This window comes from Ictalurus punctatus, chromosome 12, assembly GCF_001660625.3.
Source record: "Ictalurus punctatus breed USDA103 chromosome 12, Coco_2.0, whole genome shotgun sequence".
In the NCBI taxonomy this organism is placed as follows: Eukaryota; Metazoa; Chordata; class Actinopteri; order Siluriformes; family Ictaluridae; genus Ictalurus; species Ictalurus punctatus.
In genome coordinates this window covers 27,844,588-27,870,816 of record NC_030427.2, presented here as the reverse complement: position 1 = coordinate 27,870,816, position 26,229 = coordinate 27,844,588, and the positions used below count along the sequence as shown (strand labels likewise).

Here is a 26,229-nt window from a genome sequence, read left to right as displayed (position 1 = left end):
GCATTCTTGTAAGATGGCTTTCGTGGGATTCACCCTGCTATGCCCTTGTAGGTTTACCCAATATGCCAGCATGATCTTAACCCTCCTGATACACAACGGCATCTCTCCTGTCTCAACCTGTAATGCAGTCACTGGTGATGATTTAAATGCTCTAGTACAGATCCAGAGTGCTTTTGCCTGTTCCACAACAAGCTTTTTAAGATTTGATTGTGATGATGACATATATGCCAGGAAACCATAATCAAAGGAAAGAGAAACTCGTTCACTGCCGGTTAAACTGATTCACTACCAGTGATGTGCCGTTCAGGAAACAAACCGACTCTGCTCATTTAGATTAATCTTAAATTGGATTTTTTTTTTTCCAATCAAAAATGAAATAGTGTTGAACAAATGAACTCACTTCACTTTAATAGAGACACTTTATTTATTTCTGCATGCAGCTAGAGAGATCACATGTTGGAAACACACTGTTGCATGACACACACACGCATGCACACACACACACACACACACACACATGCACGGGCAGTCTCGAATTTAAATCACAGCTCTTTTTTACATTCACTAATTCAGTCTCAGTGATCAGGACAAACAATAACATTTTATGACTTGTGTTTTAAACTCGTACACAGTGTATTCAGTCAGAATGCAGTGACACACACACACACCCACGGAGTAGGAGAGCGGGAAACCGCTCACGGCCCCTCATTGAGTATCCGATGAACGGAGGCCTTTAGGCTGGACAGAGTTCTTACAGACAGTAGCCAACCTAAATATACCCTTTTCGGCAATACCTAATGGAGGTGTTCGATGCAAAATATGTGACATAAAAAGATCTAAAGATATAGCTCATCTTGTTTCCCCACCTAAAAGCAAAGACTATGATTCTGAGCCAGTTTTCGGGCGATTGCATGTTTTTCCATCTGACGGTTGTACTCATTATCGTTTTCCGAATTTTGTGGAATATTGACAGGGTTTTCGATTAAGTTAACCAGACTGTCCTTTATCAGCAGAAGACTTTGATTAAGTTCGTATGTCATATCATTAGTAGATAACGGTCTAGGTTTCTGAGCGTTTTCTGGAGTTGAGACGGTATTCTGTTCGGGAGATAATGCCATATTTTCATTGAGATGATTCACCGCATCTATTAAACATATTTATCTGGATAGATTGTCTTTGTTCGCTTAGGTTATTCTGTAACTTTGGCAGACATTGATTTAATTCAGAAAATACATCGTATGGCGTTTGATACGTCATAATTTGGAAAATGATTAGGTCTCTCACTAACAACATTGTTACGAAACGAGACTGAAGGCAGGTGCAGGTCAAAGTCTTTATTAATTAGCAGACAAACAAAACACAGGGAGCGCGGTCTCTACTGACCATACAAACTCTAGACATCTAGCTACGACAGCTAGCATGCTACACGTTAGCACATACCGTCACATTTCCTCGCCATAACAACTGTAAACCAAATAATACTCCGCCAAGTGCGCAGTCACGGAGGGTTTTAAATAGTCAACATAATCAAACCAAAACAAGGACACCTGGGGCAAATCAGAGACATGATCAGACTTAAATCAATGTCCAAGCAGGAAGCAAACGAAAACAAAAGAGTCACGTGACCAGTCAGAAGCCGTGCCGCAGTGCCATCTGCTGGCCGTGGCGTAACAACCCTGGTGTGACGGAATTAAACTTTCATTCAGCCGATTGATCGCTTCAGTTGAACATGGGTTAAAGGTTGTGTACGGATCATGATGTAACAGACCATTTGAAGAACTCTGGTTTCCATCATAATAGAAATCATGCGGTGATGGATTATTTTCGGCTCTCATTTTTTTAGTCACTGTATCCGAACTGCATTTCAGTCGTTTCTGCGCCATATCTATCGTACAATTTTCTCATCGACTTTATGTTCACTGTGAGGCAACTATTCAAATTTTCAAGTGTGTTGTAAAGGGACAAAATCCGTACCTCGACCAGATTCAAATGTATTATCGAGCTGCCCAAAGTTTTCCAATAAAGCAGTCTTTGCTTGGAAGAATTCACGCCACGCTGTACAGATCTCCTGTAATTCGAGGTCGCGTTGAATGTCGGCTCCCGAGTTGAATTCCGCTCGCTCTTCTACTGCATCAAAATTTTTCGACATCACTCGTATCTATAAGTCACAGAACACGTGAAAGAGTTTTTATTTTTTGTTTTATTTTTATTTTGTGCTGGGTAAATAGGAGGTAAAACATACGTCATCTCACCTGGAATATCTCCGTCGTAAGCACTGATAGTCACGACGCCCTCAACTTCTGAAAATGACACAAAAATTTTTTTATAATTACGTATGAAAGACTTTACAGCATGAAACATTCACGATTTTATGTGATGACTTACGTGTGGGGCTCAGATTCAAAAGGTCAGATTCAGAAATATTCACAAAGCAGTTGTTTAAAAACAGTAAAGCAAATAAAGATACTATTAGTAACTTAACAGTCCCCCTTTTAGCTTGCTACACAGATCTAAGAGACAAATTTTAATTACCTACAAGAAATGCATTCGTTTGATACAAACAAAAATATATATATATATACGTATGAAAGACTTTACAGCATGAAACGTTCATAATTTAATGTTATGACTTACGAGTAGAGCTCCAGATTCAAAAGGCCTCGATCAGATGTCTCGGAAAATTCATCGTCAGAAATAATCACGGCGCTGTTGTCTAAAAACAGTAACGCGAATAAAACATACTTTTAGTAACTTGACAGCTCCCTTTTTAGCTCACTACACAGATCTAAGAGACAAATTTTAATTACCTAGTGTGAACACTATAAAGGTGAGCAGTTAGCAGAGACAGAGCTGCTCCTAGAAACACACACAACATGGACAACGAGTCATTTAGAGGCCCAGTAAGAGACGGAATGATAGATGAGCTTCTGTGTGTGTGTGTGTGTGTGTGTGTGTGTGTGTGTGTGTGTGTGTGTGTGTGATAACAGCTCAATGCACAGACAGCAGTGGAGGACGGTGAGAGGATCTTTACTGAGACGATCAGCTCCATGGAGAAAAGGCGCTCGGAGGTGACGGAGCTGATCAGAGCTCAGGAGAAGGCTGAACTGAGTCGAGCTGAACAACTCCTGGAGCAACTGGAGCAGGAGATCGCTGATCTTCAGAGGAGAGTCACTGAGCTGGAGCAGCTTTCACAAACACCCAATCACCTCCACTTCCTCCAGGTAATAAAGGTACACTACATCCACATTTCCAGGTGAAATATACAGGTTATGGTTTCACTGGATAAATAATGGTTCTTAGACGTTTAAAACTGTTCCACTTCGAACCTTTTCTAATACGGAAACAACCTGCTGTAAGATTTTACTTAAAAACTTTCAAGTAATTGTAGCTGTAATTTGTTCTAATTTTATGCCTAATTGCTGTGTGCAGGTTTTAGTCTCCAGCCGTCACTCTCCCAGATTTAATAGACCAAATTTTCAGTCTGATCTCTGTGAGGACTCACGCAGCATCACTGTCAATCAACATCTCATTTAATAGAGTGAGGAAATCTCTCTCTGCTCTGAAAAAGAGACTCAAGGAATTCTGCCAAGAGGAACTCATCAAAATCCCTGAACATGGTGAGAGACTGTGTAAATGAGCAAGCTTATGATTTATGATCATATTTATGTGAATTTACTGTTAGGCAGTTAACTGATTTGTGTGTTTGCTTTTCTTCATTTAATTGTCTACTGTAATAAATTGTAATTCTCTTTTAAATCCTTCACTCCCACCCTGTCTTTAATGCTCCACCTGCTTCCTCTGCCACTATAACACACACACCCACCCACCCACCCACCCACCCACCCACCCACACACACACACACACACACACACACACACACACACACACACAGAAAATGTGAATAAAAAAGAGCGATAGAAAGAACATGAAGAAAAAAAATTCTGTTTCCGTCTCCACAGCTGCAGCAGCTCAGATGGCCAGAGATTATTCAGTTTATTTACATTCTCCACCCATGTAGAGCCGCACCCATGCTTTTTGTCACATCACGATACACAACACAAGCTTATTTCAGAGCGAACTTCGAGTGAATCTCTCACAGCGTTTGAGAACAGGAAAATGGCTGAGGCTAGAATTTCAGTAGATCAGGATCAGTTCAGCTGTCCAATTTGTCTGGATCTACTGAAGGATCCGGTGGCTATCCCCTGTGGTCACAGTTTCTGTAAGGTGTGTATTAATGACTGCTGGGATCAGGAAGATAAGAGCGGAGTGTATCGCTGTCCACAGTGCAGAAACACTTTCACTCCAAGGCCTGATCTACACAGAAACAACATGCTGGCTGAAGTGGTGGAGAAACTGAAGAATTCTGAAGTCCAATCTGCTTCTCCTGCTGACTGTTACGCTGGACCTGGAGATGTGGCATGTGATTTCTGTACCGGGAGAAAACGCAAAGCCGTCAAGTCCTGTCTGACGTGTCTGGCCTCCTTTTGTGAAACTGATCTGAAACCTCACTATGAAGTTCCTGCTTTCATAAAGCACGAGTTAGTCGAAACGACTGGAAATCTACAAGAGAAGATCTGCTCTGAGCATGATAAGCTTGTTGAGATCTACTGTCGTACTGACCAAAGATGCATCTGCGTTTTGTGCAAAATGCACGAACACAAAGACCACAATACAGTTCCAACTTCAACCGAAAGAAACAAGAAACAGGTCAGGAATGTAAAACTAGTTTTATTAATAAAAAATGTCTAAACAATGAAAAGGGCTGTGGTTTGTTAATCACAAACAAATAAAGTCTTTTATCATCCATGCTAAAGTAGTCGGACCGGTCAGTGAACATTTGATCAGCTAACACCCGTCTTATAGCAATACGGCTTTATAGCGTCACATAACTGTCAAAGATCTGTAGAATAAAGGTAAATTATTTAGTTGCAGTTAATATTCACCCACTGAGCTCACAATCATACAGTGCATACACAGTGAAATGTATTTTATTTCTCATCAGAGTGAGTTAAAGAAGGAGCAGATGAAATCAAAGCAGAGAATCCAGGAGAAGCAGAAGAAGGTGGAGGAGCTGAAAAAGGCTGCAAACAATCTTAAGGTAATTAGAGATCCGATAGGAAGAACTAAAGTGCTGTACTTGTCAATAGTACAAATAGGTTTGAATAAACAAATAGGTTTGCTGCCTTGACCTTAAGACTAGACTCTGTCTGAGTCCCGAACACTAACAGAAAGACTGTTCCATTACCGTGGGGCTTTGTTAGAGACAGCTCTGCCCCCTGCTGTAGCCTTTGTTATCCGAGGTACCAACAAAGAGCCTGCACAGTTTGATCTCAGTAGACTCCATTTAAGAGTTAATTTTACTACTGATAACTGTGGAAGTGATCAAGGTATTCAAGGCAGGAAAACATGACGCACAGGTTAGGAAAACAAGATGTTAAATCAGGAAAATAACACACTGAAGTCAGAAACTGGGCATTAGTAAAGACAGTGTAATATCACATTTATGCACGCATGTTTACAAGTTCATTGCAAACTATATGGCTAACTAGCTAGCCATGAGCATGAGCCCAAAGCAAAAACAAAGAAACTAAAGAAGCAGGAAATAAAAAGCGGTTGCTCCAAATTCAAAAGGCTCAAACCACATAAAGCCACCATCCAAACCGGTTATTTTGTATGTACAGCTGACATCACTAGGATGACAAAATCTACTTAATCCATGGCATGGCCCTCTTTTTTAACCACGATCAGGGATGAAAATCCAAAAATCTTTTTTTCTGTATCCAGCACTCGATGTTTTGTAGTACCGAACAATTTACATATTAATCACACAATTTATGTGTTAATTATCTATTTGTTGTGGGACAAAAAATTCTCACTTATTTGATAGGTTTATATTCTTTTCATTGTCTAGTACAGACAATTTCTAATGCAGCTGGTCATCACGAGGCTCTCATGTTCTTACTACACTATTAGAATAGACACCATTCAGGGTCATACCGTTGCCTCGGCGTCTTTTCTTCCTCAGCCTGAAAGATCTTACTTGTAGAAAACTGTCGTGATGCCTTCTCCTTTACGCTCACAAGATGCACAATAGTGTTTTCAAGGCTCTCAATCAAACCACACCCGTTTTTCCAACATATTATTGTGTATATTAATAAGTGTTTGCTGGTTTCTCAAAGCTATACAGTGTTTCATACATATCATGTAGATTACAACTCTCTCTCTCTCTCTCCCTCTCTCTCTCTCTCTCTCACACACACACACACACACACACACATATACACACACATTATAGTTGAGCTTTAAATGGACTTTGATCTTGTGTGTGCGTCTCCTAACAGCGCAGTGCACAGACAGCAGTCGATGGCAGTGAGAGGATCTTTACTGAGATGATCAGCTCCATGGAGAAAAGGCGCTCGGAGGTGACGGAGCTGATCAGAGCTCAGGAGAAGGCTGAACTGAGTCGAGCTGAACGACTCCTGGAGCAACTGGAGCAGGAGATCGCTGATCTTCAGAGGAGAGTCACTGAGCTGGAGCAGCTTTCACAAACACACGATCACATCCATTTCCTCCAGGTAATACTCACTACACTCTACAGAGTGAGCTGTTCCTCAGAAACATCCTGAGATGACTATTCCCAAAAATATTTTCCCCCCTCTAAAATCACAACTGTGTCTTCGATGTAATTTGGTACGTTTACATGGACAGCAGTAATCTAATTATTGACCTTACTGTGAGTAAGATAATAATGTGATTAAGGTGTTTACATGTCTGTAATACACGTCCATAATGCGACTAAAACAGGAGTACTCCACCTGTCTTAATTCGATTAGTGCTTACTTCGAGTATGACCTTAATCAGATTAAGGTAATTAAAAAGTGCTGTTTACATGGTAGTTTCTTAATTAGAGTATGGTCTTAATCGGGTTAAGAGTGGATTATTGTTGTCCATGTAAACGCAGTCATTGTCAGGCAGACAGCAGCGTTGAATGCAAGTGTAAGTTTTCTTTATTATTAAACCAGGCAAATAATCTAAAAACACAAATTCATAAGAGAGGTCAAATACAGGCAGGTGATCACCAAACAGGCTTAACAAAGGTAAACACGAAGAGCAGCTAAACTGGCTTGGAATCACCGTTAGTGAAAATGCTAGGAGCATGAATGAAAGTACAGGCTAATTATAGTTTAAAAGTGTTTGTGCACAGGTTTGGGTACTTAGTCCACTGAGCTTTTTCATGTTTCATTGAGTTTTGTAGTCTGCGGTGCTGATGGGAAATGGAGTTGGATTGTTCGACTATGTTGTACTGTAGCAGTGCGTTCTGTTAGCTGGAGTCCGTGAACAAATTTACTAGACTTTTCAAAACTGGACTAATTTAAATTCTCCTCCTCCGTGTTTTTTTCTTTCATTATGTAGCGTTTCCAGTCTCTGTGTGCCGCTTCTGGAAAAGACGACTCACCCAGCATCTCCGTCGATCAACATCTCACATTCTATGGAGTGAGGAAATCTCTCTCTGATTTGAAAAAGAGACTCGAGAAATTCTGCCAGAAGGAATTCATCAAACTCCCTGAACATGGTAAAAGAAAATATACTGCTTCATTGGGCTGATTTCATAGTAATCATATGAACTTCCCAGAAAGGGTCGGTGTGGGTGCAGGTTTTCATTCCAACCAAGCAGAAGCCAAACCGGAGTCTACTGAAAGCCAAGATCAACTGATTAAACAGGTGGAATCAAGTGTGGCTCCTGCTTGATTGGAATGAAAACATGCGCCCACGCCGGCCTTTTGCGGATAAGATTGGACACCCCTTGTTTAAAACATAATGATGTCACAACCATCCATTGCAAGGAGGTTAAAAGGGCATAATTGGCTAAAAACTGGTTGATCGGAGCATGGTCAAGACATGTCAAGTCATTGGTACACTGTAAAAAGGGAATATGTGGTCAGTCAGATTTAAGAGACTCTATTGTGTATAGTTTACATACACATATTACGTATCTCATCAAAATGGGATTTCATCGCTTATTTTAGATAAGTAACCGATCACACACGACCAATTAATGCAGTATTAATGTAAACATTTACATTATGGAATCGTGTGAAGATGTTTGCACTGACGGGGACTATTGTGTAAAATTAACATAGCTAAATCATGTGTGGTAGAAGAGCACAGCAGTAATGTGGCTGTTGCAGAACAACACAGACCTGAGGTTAATGCTCAGTTTGGGTGAGAGTTCAGTTTTATTCTGGGCTTTGAAAACACATGATCAAATCACGCTGGATCTGCGCAAACAGATTAACGTAACTCAATTCAGTCACGTCAAACCAATGTATGCATTTGAATCAAGCGAATTCAACGAGCTTTTTTTCCCCCAGTGCATCTGGGAGTTTAACGTTCTCCTTCGAGCATGTTTAGCTGGCCTGTAATGTTGCATGAGGAGCATATTGAAAAACTGTAATGGCTGGCTTTATGTGTGTCAAAGGAAGCATTTTAGCCCTCCTTCTCCTCCTCCTAGTCTGGGATCAATGATGTAATACGGGAGACTCACCCTGCCTGTACGATTGTCTACAACTGGCCACGCAACAACCGTTACATATGTAACTGTGGTTCCATGATCAATGGATACCCTTCAGGGGAGGTGAAATTCACCGACATGTATTTGTTGTGCGTGTGTGCATGCTTGCCAAGAGCTTCAACAAAGTGACAATATGATGTAGTATTTTGATCAATAAAAATACTGCTGCCATACAGCCATCGTTCCCTGGAACCTTCTTGCCTGATAAGTCCTGGACTTCCGGATTTCAATGGTTTCAATTCCATTCTAGCCTCTTGTGGTTTCAACCTTGCTGTTATTGTCAGGATGTCCATAAAAGCCCAGATCGGACCCTGAAAGTACGGCTACCCATCTCAGTTTCTCAACTGAATTGACCAGGAGATTTATTGCTGCAGAGATTGTGCATCCAGTGACAATTGCTCTATCTCCAATCTCTGACGGTCTGTAGTAAAGTTTTTACATGCACACTTTTTAGAGTGATTTTTATTTTATTTTTTTTTGCACACAGTCAAAGCAAGCGTTACTTAAGGCAGTTTTTCAAACTTATGCATGGCGTAAATCAGTATTTTTATTAGCCAGAAAAAGACAGACTGTTGGAATGGTGAATAATATGGGAGAAGGAGTGACTCAGTCTTTTAACGGACTGGAAATACAGTGAATATTTGAGTGCAATGGAAATGATAAAATGCCGTGCTGCAACATGCAATCACAAATGTTCTTCAGTGTGTTCTTTCCTTGCCCATTTTCCTTGCCCTGATTCAGCATGTGTGTTTCAGCAATCCATTAGATGACACTGCTTTACATAGAAAGACTTTCTTGCCCAGATAATTCACTGTTGCTCTTTTCTCTTTGCTGGTAAAAGTTGTTTTTTTCTTCTTCTTCGGTTTGACTGTTTAAAAAGCATAGAATAAAAACCTTTGAAGACTGGGCTATAAAAAAAATACACACTTTTATATGTGATAAAGGCTTGAGCAAAAAACATAAGCAACATTTTTTTTGTTTCTGTGTTTCCACAGCTGCAGTAGTTCAGATGATCTTACCCCCACAGAGCAGAGAAGATTTGCTGAAGTGTAGGAGTAAAACACACACACACACACACACACAAACACACACACACACACACACACACACACACACACACACACACACACACACACACACACACTTTTTTGTATTTTGGGAAAATGCATAATCCCTTGTCTTTTTTTTCAGGGACCATCACTATGTGTTTTAAGATAATTTTATTTGAAAATGTATTTATCCAAGGTACCATATTGCTAATTTCATGGTATTTTCTAATTACCCAGCACAAAATCAGACTTCTGAGGTTAGCTGGAGAATTCTCAGATTACTTTATTATTCAAAACTCAATAAACTGCACAATTGTTATAGACACATTATTAATTATTCTTCGTTTGATGACTAATTAACCCATTGAATGCCCATTAAACACATGGAAGAGAAATCCCAAAATATGACACAAACTGCCAGAGACAAAGTGAGGATCCATGTGCAGAAGGTTTATTTAAAAAACTCGGCGTCAAGAACAGTCAGCTGTCTTGGTATATCAGATCCAAATTGTGATCTTAAAAAATGTCAAAATACCAGAAATCAAAGATAGCAACAAATTACAATGCAAAAATCAAAAACGTGGCTAGACAAAACTAATTCATAAACAAGAGGTCCATAAAAAAAAGCTAGCAAACTGTCCATGTAACAAATAACAAACAGGAAGTGTGTGGAGTAACCAAGGAAGTGTCCTAGAATTCAGGAGAGAGCACCCTCTTGTGTTCTAGAGGAGAAGTGTCTGGGCTTGATGTTACAGAATTCATCCATCCATCCATCTTCTATACCGCTTATCCTTCTCAGGGTCACGGGGAACCTGAAGACTATCCCAGGGAGCGTGGGGCACAAGGCGGGGTACACCCTGGACAGGGTGCCAATCCATCGCAGGGCACAATCACATACACATTCACACACCCATGCCAATCAGCCTACCATGCATGTCTTTGGACGGGGGGAGGAAACTGGAGTACCCGGAGAAAACCCCCGCAGCACGGGGAGAACATGCAAACGCCACACACACGGGGCCACGGTGGGAATCGAACCCCCAACCCTGGAGGTGTGAGGCGAACGTGCTAACCACTAAGCCTAAGTTATTGTTTAATAACTTGTTTAATCATGATGGTAGGTTCAGCCAGAGGTCTAATTTAGTTTAGCTAAGATTTTGGGAAACTGTAGAACCCAGTTCTGGGCAGAGATCTCACATGGATGGTGGTGGGGGCGGGGGGCGGGGGGCGGGGGCATTGGATATTTTAAATTGACCCTAGATGTGAATGAATGTGCAAATGAATGATGAATGATGGAAAATAAGAACAACTGATGATGATTATCATTGCATTATGGAGTTCGCAAGTTGGCTTCATGTCTAACGTTCACATTTTTCTTTCTCAGATTTCTGTACATTGACATTGGATCCCAATACAGGACACCGTTCCTTTATTCTGTCTGAGAAGAACAGAGTAGTGACGCGTAATGAGAAAGCCCAGAGAATCTCTGATCATCCTGATAGATTTGACAATTATGCTCAGGTGTTGAGTAAGGAGAGTGTGTGTGGATGCTGTTACTGGGAGGTGGAGTGGAAAAGTGAGGACTCTGTGTACATATCGGTCTCTTATAAAGATATTAACAGGAAGGGGTGGGGTAATGAGTGCCTGTTTGGACGCAACAAGCAGTCCTGGACTCTGGTGTGTTCGTCTTCCACTCTATCTTTCTGGCACAATAATTTGGAGACTGATCTTGGAGGTCCACCATCCTCCAGAATAGGAGTGTATGTGGATCATGGTGCAGGAACTCTGTCCTTCTACAGTGTCTCTGACACGATGAAGTTCCTCTATAGAGTCCACACCACATTCACTCAGCCCCTATATGCTGGGTTCAGGATCTGGGATTCTGGAACCGTGAGGTTATGTGACTCAAAATAAAGCATCTGTGGTGCAATCTGGTTAAACATAAGAAGCTAAACTATTCATAGACATTGTCCGATTATTCATATATACATTATATATATGTATGTATTATTTTAAAATAGAAAAAAGGATAGGAAAGTACTAGGCTTGTGTGTGGGAACGAAAACACTAGGTTTAACACTAATCGAGATGTGATGTAATGAACACATGAACCAGTGTTTCTGTCCCTTTAATGAGAGGAGCAGAGGTGGAAAATATTGTGAAGATGGAAGAAGGCTGATTTGTTGAGCTGTGGGTGGAGCAACTGCCAGCACACAGTGATGCACCCGGTCAGGTTGGTCTCTACGATATAGTGGTAGACGTAGGTGAGGGTTTTACGGTACAGACACAAGTTCTTCAGCTTCTGCAGTCCCTTTCAGGCAGACCTTATGAGCTTCTTGGTGTGGAAGAACCAAGTGAGGTTATTGGTGAAGTGAACATTGAGGAACTTGAAGTCCACATCAAGCTCTGTTGATGTGTAAGGGTGTGTGTGATTACTAGTTCTGATTATTGGGTGGGTTACCTCCCCCTTATCCCTCCATGGAAACTACACCCCTATGAGCTCCACTGCTACTAAATCACTGCTGTACCAAGGAGTTCAAATACATGTTACTCTGCCATCTACTGGTCATTTACGATTGGGCAACATGGATCCACACAGTTCAACCTCTGTTCTTAATTCAAACCATCCAACATTTAAAATACAAGTATGAAAGTTTTATTCTCTGAAATACTATTTTGTTTTCATATGTATTGCAGGGTATAGTCGCAGTTTAGTTTTCGTTTATTTGGAGACATACATTTTTGTTTTTATTTCAGTTAACGCGAATGGTTTCTCACTGATAGTTTTAGTTTTTGTCATAGTTTTTGTTAATGATAATAACTTTGGTGTACTTTCCACTGGGACTACCTGTAGTCTGCTATCATTTCCTTCATTTTGCTGATGTTAAGAGAGAGTTTGTTCCCATGACGCCACTGTGATACAGCTCAGACAGGACTAGTGTGGAACTGGTGCTCTGGACATCTTACAGCTTAGTAGGAATTATTCACCTCAGAGTGAACATAGAGCATGTGTTGAGCCCAACTGCAAGTGATGTGGACATGCTCACATGGTTTTCCTTCCTTTTTCGCCTGTTATTGAGAGCAGGCCACTCCACATACATTCTCTCTCTCTCTCTCTCTCTCTCTCTCTCTCTCTCTCTCTCTCTCTCTCTCTCTCTCTCTCTCTCTCTCTCTCTCTCTCTCTCTCTCTCTCTCTCTCTCTCTCTCTCTGTCAGTGTGTGAGTTTAGGAAAATGGCCGAGGCCGGTATTTCAGTAGATCAGCTTTCAGTGGATCAGTTCAGCTGTCCAGTGTGTCTGGATCTACTGAAGGATCCGGTGACTATCCCATGTGGTCACAGTTTCTTTAAGGTGTGCATTAATGGCTGCTGGGATCAGGAAGATAAGAAGATATGTTGTTGGAAGATAAATTCTTTTAGGAGATTTTAATGTTATAAACGTGATTTTTTTTTTTTTAACTATCAGAATATTATTTCGTTTGTGAATATATGTCTTCTTATGGTTTTGTTTATTTATATAAAAAATAATTATAATAATAGGCATAAAAAGTATATTAAAGCAAATAAACAATAACTGTACACACTCCCATACAATAAATGGAACAATGATTCAGAAGTGCCATGTTTTTTCTCCTCTTAAATGTAGTACCTTGTTATTTCTCTTATATATGTAGTAAAATCCTTATTCTTTTACAAAACTATGACTACAGAATTTCTGATCGGATATCAATGCACCAATCTACCCTGACCAATAGAGGGCAGTATAGATACGAGGGTTAAGCTGAGGGTTAAGGGCCTTGCTCAAGGGCCCAGTAGTCCAACATCTTAACCACTGAACTACCACTGCCAAGTAGCCAAATGGAATCAGAGTCAGAATCACACTCAAAATAATAAATCAAGATCAGAATCTGGATCAGAAACAAAATCAATCAAAATCAGAATTACCCAATCAGAATCATATTCATTCAGAATCAATCAGGATCAGAAAGAATCAGAATTTAGAATCAAACTGAAACATTTTCAATCTATCTATCAAAATTAATCAAACATTTAGTCAAAAGTAGGTTCAATCTTTATCTTCTTGTGTTTCACACACGTTTCACATCTGGACCGTTCATGGTTTTAATACTATGGCTATATCATGGGGGTTTATCATGGTTTTATAAGATGCTTTTATAATGAAATAAAGATGGTCATTTACGGAATAATAAAAGAGTAAACTGAACTTTTGACGAAACAATGAACGAATATTGAACGTATGGTGCAGTATTTAGACTGTAAATTACTGTAGGGTGGTATTGTTTCTAACCATATACAGTTTATTGCTGTAATGCATTAACATCAGCATTTCTGTATAATTATTAAGACTACGTATGATGGATATAGTTATTGTTTGCTTGTTTTTTGTTTTGTTTTGTTTTAACAGTCATTACATGTACGTGTGTGAGTGTGTGTGTTTTCAGCTGGTTCATGTGTCGACACCGTCGTCATGTTCGCTCCGATCTGAACATGTACATCAGCACTTCTAAAAAACACTCGCCAACCACTTTACAAAGTCATCCTTAGAAGGGAAAAAAAGACAGAGTTCCTTAAACACCCTTCACAATAATGTGTACCAACCCAATAACAACCAGATCTTCAATACAAAACCCCCCAAAAACATAGTCAAACTACATTACACGTCTTTCTGATCACAAATAACCACCTCATTTCCTCAGTTTACACCTTAGCTCTTAAAGTCAGAAGGTGTTTATTAATTATCTATAACAGCAGCTCTCTACAGAGCAGCTGTAAAGCACAGGTTTATATGAATGCGCTTGTTATCATACATTATTTCAGCTCATTCACAGCCTTGTAATGAACAGATTCAAATAAAGCAAGAAAACAATGTTGATTTTCTACATTGCCCAGAGCATCACACTGCCTCCGCTGGCTTTCCTCCATCTCTTCTCCAGGTAAGTGAACACATGAAAACATGATTTATCAGACCAGGCCACCATCTTCCTGTCACCAGTTCATTGAGTGTCCTTACTTGGACCACTTTTGGTAGGTAGTAACCACTGCATACTGAGAACACCCCTCAAGACCTGTGGTTTTGGAGATGTTCTGACCCAGTCGTCTAACCATCACAATCTGGCCCTCGTCGAAGTCGCTCAGATCCTTACGCTCGCCCGTTTTCCCTGCTTCCAACACGTCAACTTCGAGAACTGACGGTTCACCTGCTGCCTAATAAATAAATCCCAACCTTTGACAGGCGCCTTTGTAACCAGATAATCAATGTTCACGTCACCAGTCAGTGGTTTTAATGTTATGGCTGTATTTATTGAACAGTAGATCAGTTATAGATAAAGCTGTTTCGGTTGTCAGGACTCCAGAAAAATTCAAGACCTGCTGTTATAGAAAAACAATCAACCTGTCCTCTTTACATAAAATCAACCTGTCGCTGATTATTTTCCTGATTATACCAGATTAGATCTAAATGTCAGGAAATGAAATTCTGATCTAATGTTCACCAATTAATTAATTAATTAGGTCTTCAGGAAGGTAGATCTCCAAGAACAGGGTTGGTGACCACCTCCTTAAGGCATGCGGGGCAGTCAAAAACTGACCTCCCAGACTGTAGTGTACTGGTGGTGCATTAGTTTTGGCACTCTGCCTATTTGTAAGACCGTTTTGGCAAAATGTTTGTGATTTTATTACAAAGCATGTTGATGGCCAATTTATGTTGTTATGGAAACATTTATTATTTGGTCTTTTGGAGAACTGTAGAGACATGCGCAGTCAGGTTTATATAATACATTTTATTCTTTAAATGGCAAAAAGTTTTACTGTAAAAAAAACAAAACCCTAAACCCTTTGTTATATCTTTCAGGAAAGAAACGGAACATTATATTGACTCAATACGATTCTCTATGAAGCAAAAATAAGACAGTTCTCCTCAGATTTTTCTTCTGATGTTTGATGTGAACATTAACAGAAGCTCTTGACCTGCATCTGCATGACTTTATGCATCGTTCTGCTGACACGTGGTTGGATAATTGCACGAATGTGAAGGTGTATGATTGTTCCTAATAAATAGGACGATGAGTGTATAAATATTTAAATAATAATACTTTACATTATCGTTAATCTGAGTCTATAAATTAACCGTCATATAAAGTGTGTTCTTTACCACTAGAGGGCAGAAGTGCATCGAAAATTAACACCTTACATCATCTAGAGCTTTAGCATGTCTGTAATAACCTGACTTTCCACAAGATTTATTTCCTACTGATAAAAATGTGTTAAGATGACCAGGAAAAAAAGGACGTCTGTATCATTTAAATAATAATAATAATTTTTAAAAAACAGCAAACATACCAGCAACAAGAAAAGTTCACACTCAACTACGTGTTGCGCAAAGAAAAAGAATCTTTCTGTCTTTGCAATGTTGAGTTTAATTACTACAGTAACTGGAATGAGACTCAAATCATCCAGAAAGAAAAAAATGTGATCACAAAATGATGAAATCCTGGAGGGAGTGTTATATACACTGTTAATTACTTCACAGGAAATCATTATTCATAATCATCATCATCATCATCATCATCATCATCATCATCATCATCATCATGTGTCAGTGTGCGGCATTAAAACAAGATCTTCCTGTTGGAATAAATTCATCCTGTTCTTAATGTTGAAGACCTGTGTGACTTTCTGTTGAATATAATTTTCCATCATTATTGTTACTGATCATAAATCACAGACTACTGAACAGTTAAGAGAGTATGAAATCATAAATATTTTATTTTTAATATTAACCTGCATGTGTGGCTGTTTGACTGAAACTGGAATTAATGTACTGTACATTTATAATCATTTTTACCGCTAAATAATTAGTGATGACCTTTGCACAGCGCTGTACAGTGTATATATGCATATATGTATATGTAGGTATAGGTATTTTATGACTTCTACATTAGCAAAAAAAAAAAAAAAGTCATGAGTGCGACAGTCAGAGGAACTGCAGCGGATTCTCCAAGATGCTCAGTAAAACTTATCAGCAAATTTCATTATAAAACTAAACAAGTGTACCTGAGAATACTTTTTTTTCCTTAGGCAAAGGGTCGTCACACCAAATACTGACTTTGTTTAGTATATTACTATTTACTGCTCTTCATAATATTTTTTTAAATGTAGAAACGTGTAATTTTATTATTTTTGAAGACATCTTTGCTTCACAGCATTCCTTTGTATGTTTCTATGTAAAAAATTGTGTGTAATACATACGTGTATTCAGTCGTGATAAAATAAGTACACCCAATGGTAATTGTTGGCTATTTTGACATATTTGGACAACAAACATTTGATCATCTTTGAAACAGGGCCTATTAATAAAGCTCATAAACTTGAGCTTCCGCTCTTCAGCTACATTTCTCCGGTTCCGGTGACAGGGTACGATGACACGTTTCGCTGCCGCTCCTGTCACCGTTTTGTTTGTTTTGTTTGTTTGTTTAAGTCATATTGTTTTAGATAACAGAACGTTATTTAAGTTATATTGTTTTCAGTGCCCCTGTGGTTGCGACGCAGTGGTGCCATCTTACATACTGTGGACTGTTGTTTTTACTTCTGTGTTCCACCTGGAATAACCTGCTGTGTGCGACAGGGAATCAATGCCTCGGTGACGTGAGTGGCTCCTGATTGGTTGGAATGAAAACCTGCGCCCACACCGGCCCTTTCCGGATAAGATTGGACACCCCTGGTATAAAAGCTTGCTAGCTAAGTGTGGTTTCCTCAGGATGTGATCAAGTTGTTGTAGGGCCATGTGGCAAAATGGTAAATAAATTCAGGTTGTAATCAGAAAACCCCTGACAAAATGTCTACGCTGTGCCATCACATCATCAAAACAGAGAAGAGTGCTTACGTATTGATCATACAATAATTCCTCACCAGTGTTAGCAAGTGAAGAGACAACTATGAGGTTTGGGAGTAACTTTTACCTCAGATGATGAGACAGAGTCTGATATGGATAATCAAACACATTTTCCATTGTAAACTTATAATTTTTTTTTATCAGTAATAGGTTTTATTCCTTCAATGGCTCATTGCGTTATTTTTAAAATGCCTGAACGTCACTTCAGATTAAGACATGTTCAAATAAGATAAGTAGTTTATGAATCTAGACATGCGTAGCTAGATAGAGCACTCACTCTCCACTAGATGGCACTCACATGCTGATGTACTGATTTACAGGAAGGACTACAGTACACTTCAGTAATAAAGACAAAATTCTGAAATAGGTCAAAGGTTCTTGTGAATATATTATTAAAGAACTGGTTTTCTCAGATGGAATGGCGTCCCATTCCTTGCACTCGGTGTTCCTGGGATGGAGTCCGGATCCGCCATCCTGACCAGGATAAAGAACAACCCAGTCATCTTAATGTCTGACAAATGGCAAAAAAAAAAGTGGCCCAAGCACCAACAAACAAAAGCTCTGGATCTGCGTTCCCTGAGCGGTTTGCAGAGACATAAAATATGCCACACAGATGGATGTATTGTCTTTACTTATTAACTTTCTATGTTTCTGTACTATTAGCGTATTCAACTTACCACAACTTTCATTCTAAATAGCATATTTGCAGTTTATTTGTTAACTTTTTTCCCATGTAAACCCCTTTATGAGAGGAAATAGGAGATATTAAATGTACCCACTGATGTGAGTGGAAATCAAGTTCATGAACAAAGTATCACATCATATACAGTATTTAAGACTTAAACGTTGACCTGAAAGTTGCACTTTTTTTTTTTTTGCGATACATGGTTAAAGATTGTCTTTCATTTCTTTATAATATTACAGTATGCAAATATTGTATCTATGCAGTAAGATTCAGTGAAAACTTATAATAGGTCTACTGTCATGCAAGCAAAATACTTTTATTAGTCCTATGATGTCGGAAAAATTGGGTGAATTCAGCCAGTCCTGCCAGTAAAGGTCATTAAATGAAAGTTACTCAGGGCAAAGCCACTGTTTAACCTCAGAGCACAGCTGGACAAGCAAAAAGGAAGACCTTTCTCAGTGATCCCAACATCTGGACATCTATTTATGAGACTGACAGTATGACTTAACTTTAACTGCCCCATAAAAATTTTTTAAAAATTATGTAATTGATCCATTGTAACCTCTAATTAGGTTCTAGTCAACGCAACAGAAACATTCGAGGCTTAAAGGCCTAACCTTTATGATCTTTCTCTGCTATAACATACTTTAGATTATATTTTGATACAGTTTAAGCTGTGTGAGAGAGCTTAAATCATGTGCAGTGCTGTGAGGTTTTGCCCTTTCAACCAGGATTAGTTGGTGTATTTTAAACCAGTGGAATCACCAAACCGTGCTCAGCATAAACTAAGAAAGTGCGCCCCCTTCTGGGCATTATTGTTACATGATCTCACAAAACACATCACAACAGGTCGATAATTCAGAAGAGCGCTCTATGTTCACATCTCGTGTCATAAGATCTGCAATGATGCAAATACTAATATGTATTTACACCACAGTGATGTCGAATTCCCAATTCTGGTTGATTAATTTTCTATAACAGCATCTCTGTTAGTAGATCCAGTTTTTATTAATATACTGTGATATAAGAGGAATAAAACACTTCATGCCAATGATCCTATTGGAAAATAATCAACTTCATGGTAGCGACAGTATCTCTGTAACTCATGTACACAGCACAATCCCTAGTGTTGATGTAACACCCAGAGTGTTGAATTTACACCCTACAGTATTTATATAAGTCCATCGGACACAAATGAACACTCTGGGTGTTAATTTAACACTAGGGATTTTACTGTCTAATGATGTTTTCATAAGCCATCACTTGTCCAAGGCAGATTTCGAGTAAAAGCTGATAAAAATACAAGGCAAAGGTTTTCATGACAAAATGACAAAGCATTAAACAAGAACGCTTGAATGAAAAATCGTGCAATATGCAACCAAATGTAATACGTGATATTACGTGAGAAATATCTATGAGGAGTGTGGAAGATTACTGAGTAAAGGAGAAAATCCGTTTGGGCTTTGAAAGCCGGAAATGCTGTTACAGAGTGTTCCTGAGTTCCTGAGAAATGGATATCGACCATACTCCTTCAAGAAAGCAGAGTCTTGTACAAGTTTAATGTGCTGAAAGACTGATCAGGACAGTGAACGAGTTACAGATAATTGAAATTCTTAAGTTGTATAGTTGAGCTGGTTAAGAACGTAGGTTGCAATTTAAGGGAATTGTTAAGAGGAAGCTGAATAGGACCAGTGCAGAATGCAGAGGACAATACAGGTAGTCATGTCTGTCTGTCTGTCTGTCTGTCTGTCTGTGTGTGGATTCACAGAGTGCTAGGTCATTATTCTGACTTAACAATTAGGCATTTCATGATATTATGCCATTATTTTAAAATATTTTGTTATGTCAAGATATTATGCCAGTATTTTTTAGCTATTATCTTATTATTTTGTCATTTCAAGCCATTATTCCATTACTTTGTCATTCTTTCTAATTATTATTATCATATTATCGCATTATTCCAAGACACCATGCCATCATTTCAAAACACCTCTGTATTTCAAAATATCTGCCACTATTTTACGTTATTATTTGGTTACTTCTCGTTACACTATCCCATAATTCCAAGCTATCAGTTTCTTATTCATTGTGCCATTATTTCCAATTATCTCGTTATTCCAAGATATGTCGACGTTATTTCAAGCAATCACATTATTGGAAGATGTTACGTTATTTAGAGTTGCTACCATGTTATTATCTCGTTGTATCAAGATGTTGTGCAATTATTTCAAATGATCTCATTATTTCAAGATATTACACCATTATTTCACGTGATCTTGTTATTTCAAGGCATGTCATTACTTCGACTTGAAAAAGAACTAGATAATATCTTGAAACAATGAGATAACTTGAAATAAATGTACCCACATCTTGGAATAATGAGTAATCACGTCGAAATAATGAAATACAAACTCGAACTATTGATGTAACTTGAAACAATGATGCACTAAGTCAAACAGGACATCGAGTTAAAATAGTGACGTACTATCTTGCACTACCAAGACGCCAAGTCGAATGAATTGAAATAACAATTTATTAAGTTGGATTAATGAGATATTAAGGCAAAATAACTACACAGCACTTTAATAATTAGGGTTCAGGTCTTACATAGAAATAGGATAAAAACACAGATGACTTCGTTAAAGATGTCCAGGTGTGTGCTTCGGAGTATTTCCTGACGTACAGAAATGATCGTAAACAAAGCACATTCAAAATAAATGTGCATTTATTAACACCTGGCAACCCTGACAGCTTATAAAATTAACACTGATTTACAGTGAGATCCGGTTAGATCTTTTTTCTCTCTCTCTCTCTTCACGACAGGAAATCACCAGCTCGTCAGAAGCTGCTTTAAATCAAGTTGTTTAGCTCACCCACCATCTCATTTCAAATTGAAATTTGGAGCCACAGCGGTGAATGTGGGCACCATATTGCCTTCTTAATGACACGATGTCTGTGTCTCTTCAAGAGGCTCGGGAAAAGAACAGATGGCCTGCATGAGAGATATGGCAACAAGCAGCAAGTGAAAATGTGCACGTGTGTGTGTGTGTGTGTGTGTGTGTGTGTGTGTGTGTGTGTGTTTGATTCTTTCTCAAGTACTTCTTGAGGAAGTGTGACCACCTGCTGCTGAGCGCTTGACATCAGGCTAACCTGACTCTCCCACCTGCTGCCTCCTACTGTGCCTGTTTTCCATAGACGCTTTTCTATATTTACACTCAAACGGACACTTTATTTGATGGACACCCAGAACCACATAACCCCCCCCCCCCACCCCCCCAAAAAAAACAAAAATCCAAATCTGGAGAAAATGAGACACCTGGCGATGAGACCGAACATCTGCTGCATGTCCAAGATGTATTTCTTTTCACTTGTATCCATGCTTTCTTTCTCTGTTTCTGCAGCATTCAGTATGTTTCTACACAGTACTTACACAGTTTGAACTGTAGATGGTGTTCCAGCACATTACATCTGAAATAAATCAATCGGTACCCATAATAACATCACTAATCCTCAGCCATTCCTAATGAGGAAGTGGGTTCGCTAATTGTTTATCGCTTCATTAGCTCTCCGTCATTTTAAGCACTTATTTTATGTTCATACTATATATCTAGCATTCTTAATTGCTTATAGGTGGCTCTTATGTAGCTGTGTGGAGAAACAAAAAAGAAGTTTGTAAGTACCTTAGATAAGTAAGAAGTAAAAAAATATCTGGGAGCATGCTGTAATAGGAAAATAATCCACGTTGGATATTTTCATATAACAGCAATTTGCCAAAGATGACATTTTTAAATAAAAACATTTGAATATTTTAATAGGGCAGTGGTTAAGACGTTGGACTACTGATCAGAAGGACAGGGGTGAAAGCCTCAGCATTGCCTAGCTTCCACTGTTGGGCCCTTGTGCAAGGCCCTTAACCCTCAACTGCTCAGTTGTACAAATGAGAAGAATGTTAGTCGCTCTGGATAAGGACGTCTGCCAATTGCCGTGAATGTAATGAACAACACATATCCACTTATAGTTGCATTTAATGTTGTGAAATGTCCAAAAACCAAGTTCTCACTTGCATTAATAGTCGTTCGCGTCGTTCCTGCGTTTTTTCTCTCTCTTGAAGTTAACAAGACAGACAAACCCCCAAAACTTGTCATGTTACTGCGAAACTGAACACTTAAAGTTACAGCTTTACCTTTAACTGTTACAAAGTGCTTGCACTGGAGACGCCTTCCATAAACAAATATCTCCTCTGCGATGACATCATCCTTTAAAAAACATCTTTTGTTGTGGCACAAAACAAATCTGCCCTTCCGCCGCTTCCATTCATAGTTTTGTGTATAATCGCAAATTATGTACCATCTGCGTCGCACATGCCCTCAAATCTTTGTAAAATGGAGAGAGTTTCGAGACAATTAAATGAAATCGACTAGCTTACTGTCAAAGAATTGCACGAAATATCAGAAGACGACTTCAGAATGGAGCAGTTGGTCATTTTATAGAGCGCCTGCCCTTATGTGATGAAGCCCATGGGTCTGGGAGATAGTGGTGGAGAGACACTTCACAGAAAGTCTCTGGCGGCAACATTTTAGAAAGTCATGGCCCATGTTTGAGATACCATAGTGTACTTTCTTTTACTTTCACTCTATCCGTTGTTACCCAGATGAGGACGGTTTCCCTTCTGAGTCTTGTTCCTCTCAGGGTTTCTTCCTCTATCACCTTAGGGAGTTTTTCCTCACCACCGTCACCACCGTCTCGCTCAATAGGGATAAATTCACACACTTAAAATCTGTATCCTGTGTTTAAATGTTTCTGTAAAGCTGCTTTGAGACAATGTCCATTGTTAAAAGTGCTCTACAAATAAAATTTGAATTGAATTGAATTGAATGCCTTGCCAATTAATTGGTCCTGACGTTGTACACATCGCAGGTTGCCTCGGACTACCGGTTCCGAGACCCGAAAGCGGATTTCCATGAATTTCCATGAATTATCATGTGACAAAAACTGTTTACAAATGATTTTTTTTGTTGTTGCAACATTTGAAGTATTGACATAGAATCTATGTGCGAAAAAAGATTGATACTTCAATCGATATTTTGCATTTCCATCAGCTATATCAGTTTTTGGCAAAAATCCTCAGATGGACACGTAGCTGTTGTCAACGTTGATGTTTTTCTTCATTAAATAACATGTTTTTCATTTGTTTATTGGATGTGGAAAAGATTTAACACAAATGGACCATAATTAGCTTTTTGAGTAGCTTTAAAGCTACATTGTATACAACATTGTTGGTAAAAGATAAATATTAAAAGTACAAAAGATGCACCCTTGAAGGTATTACCCTAGTGACAAGAAAAGGTACAGTTTAATAACTCTTTTTTTTCCCCTGAGACTGCTGGAGTAGGAATGATAATATGTTAAAATAAGCACATTATTATAATCCTGTGATTTTCCCTGTAGCCAAATTATAGTCAGAGCTGCTGTTATAGAGAATTAAGCAGCCTTCTGACCAAACATTGTGGGATTTTATTGTGGAGCTACGTAGAACCAGTATTTTATGCTGAGCTTACACTGAATTAAAAAAAAACAAAAAAATTTTTAAAAAACTGTGAATAGACAGATTATCATGCCAATAACTTAAGCAGCTCTTTTTCTGCCCCAGCAATGTCTGTTATTTATTCAAATCAGGTTGTGTGTCTGAAAAATACAGCACTTCAAAGAGTGTAATCCCAATTGACGACACTATATGTATGGGAGACACATCATCGTCCCTCGTGTAAAGCAACGTTGCCTCAGTTCCGTTCAAGGCTTCATGACTTGTTATACCTGCTCTCAATACATTCTCCGTAATGTGTTAGTTTTACCTCCAGCAGTGTCTGTGAGACCTTGGACACACAGCTTTGATTGTATTGAAGGGCCACAGGAGCTGCGATCCACTACAAAATCTGAATACCGCCTGGAGCCTGCCATCACCTAGCAACAGCCTCCTACCTCAAGTATAATATAAACCCTTCTGCTAGCTTAACTGAAAGTTGCGGACTCCACAGGGACGCCTGTCTGTTGCTTCCTCTCATCTTTTGGAGCCTCTCAACCTTTGTCTAATTCCTAGCCCGGGGTTTCTAAACTTCCAAAATGGCAAAAGTCCGTTCTATAGAGATGAAGTAAACGTAATATGCTACAGTATATGTGTTATGGCTTGAAACAATGGCTGCACATGTACATTTCAGCATCAAATTTTACAGTGATGGGGAGGGAAAAAAAAAAATGAAAGCAAGGCCAAATTACATCATCAGGTAGATGAGTGTATCAGCGCTGGAATCCTGTGGGACCCAATTAAAAGGTGTGTTTTTATTTTCCTGCTGACAGGAGTCAAGTGGCTTTTATTGTCATTTCACCCATATACAGCTGGTATAGTTCACAGTGAAACAATACAACGTTCATCCAGGACCACGGTGCTACGTAAAACAACACACTAACCACACGGGACGACACTGTACTAAATAAGATCTACACATTTATACATAAAGTGCACGTGCAGACATGTGCTAACAACACAAGACAGTATAGTACTGCTAAAACAGGACAATAGGCACAGTACGTGACAGTGTAGCGCCGAACGGTACACAGTTCTAGTGAGAAAGTGTCCGATATAACAGGTAGTGCAAAAAATCCTGTGAATATAAACACAACATACTGTGACATAGTATTCAGCTTATACCATATGTGGACATAGCAGTTCTTGCGGGAGCAGCCAGGTAAAGAGTTTAATAGTGACAAGAAGTTAAACATAATATTTTGTATAAGTACAGTAGCGGCAAAAGTACAGGTAGTCAGTACAGAAATGTGTAAAAATTGCAAGGGGAGTGGGATGGTGTGCAGCTCAGTATGAGTGTGTGTGTGTGTCAGTCCAGTCTATGAGCATTGAGGAGCCTGATGGTTTGGGGGAAGAAACTGTTAGACAGTCTGACCGTGAGGACTCGAAGGCTTCGATAACTTTTATCAGATTGCAGGAGGGTGAAGAGTTTGTGTGTGGGGTGTTTGGGGTCAGTGCTGGTGGCTTTACGAATGCAGTGTGTGGTGTAAATGTCTATGATGAAGGGTAGAGAGACCCCAATGATCTTCTCAGCTGTCCTCACTATCCTCTGCAGGTTCTTGCGATCCGATACGGTGCAGTGCCATGCAGCTGCCTGGGATGCTCTCAGTAGTTCCATGGGAGGTGAGAGATGGGCTTTTTTCAGCCTTTGCAGAAAGTAGACACACTGTGCTGGACGTTATTAGTTATGGAGCTGGTTTTGAGGGACCAGGTGAGGGTCTCCGCTAGTGAACACCAAGGAATTTGGTGCTCTTGACGATCTCCATGGAGGAGCTGTCGATGTTCAATGAGTGAGAGTGGTTGCTCCGTGCTCTCCTGAAGTCAACAACCATCTGTTTTGTTTTGTGCACATTGTTATTAGCAGGTTGTTGGCTCGGTACCAGTCCGTTAGCCGCTGCATCTCTTCTCTGTATGCTGACTCGTTGTTCTTGTTGATGAGACCCACCCTGACGGTCTTTCAGTCAAGAAGTCCAGGATCCAGTTGCAGAGGGAGGTGTTCAAGCCCAGCAGGCTCAGCTTTCCAATCAGGTGCTGAGGAATGATTGTGTTGAATGTTGAACTGAAGTCTATGAACAGCATTTGAATGTAGGTGTCCTTTTCGTCCAGGGCCAGATGTAGGGTGGTGGCGATGGTATCATCTGTTGAGCGGTTGGGACGATATGTGAATTTCAGGGGCTTCATGTGCTTCAAGGGTCTTGATTTGCTTCATTATAATATATTCTACATGAGCTGCTATACAAATACGCTGTATTGATCTACATCAAATGTCTCTTGGACTGAAATTGGTCCATGAATCTCTGGCCTACTATTTATGTACACAGTGGTGTGCAGCTAGAAGAACACACGGCTAAACAAGACGGCAGCTTGAGAAGTATTTTAATCAAAGCAAAACGGTCATAACCTCCTGAAAATGGTTTTTGGCAGGGTTTTGC

General features: G+C 39.4%; 1 protein-coding gene across 1 annotated transcript; it reads left to right on the top strand.

The window, feature by feature from the left end:
* Positions 1–4,058: 4,058 nt before the first annotated feature.
* Positions 4,059–13,217, top strand: LOC108272572 (E3 ubiquitin/ISG15 ligase TRIM25). Its single transcript, XM_017481053.3, has 6 exons — positions 4,059–4,708; positions 5,004–5,099; positions 6,343–6,576; positions 7,415–7,574; positions 9,569–9,622; positions 11,007–13,217. The coding sequence occupies exons 1-6, from the start codon at positions 4,118–4,120 to the stop codon at positions 11,534–11,536; spliced, it is 1,665 nt and encodes a 554-aa protein (XP_017336542.1). The 5' UTR covers positions 4,059–4,117; the 3' UTR covers positions 11,537–13,217.
* The last annotated feature ends 13,012 nt before the right edge of the window (positions 13,218–26,229 follow it).

Coding starts and splice junctions, on each gene's coding strand:
- LOC108272572 (XM_017481053.3), top strand. CDS start 4,118: ATGGCTGAGGCTAGAATTTCAGTAGATCAGGATCAGTTCAGCTGTCCA. Junction 5,100..6,342: donor AGGCTGCAAACAATCTTAAG/GTAATTAGAGAT, acceptor GTCTCCTAACAG/CGCAGTGCACAGACAGCAGT. Junction 9,623..11,006: donor CAGAGAAGATTTGCTGAAGT/GTAGGAGTAAAA, acceptor TTTCTTTCTCAG/ATTTCTGTACATTGACATTG.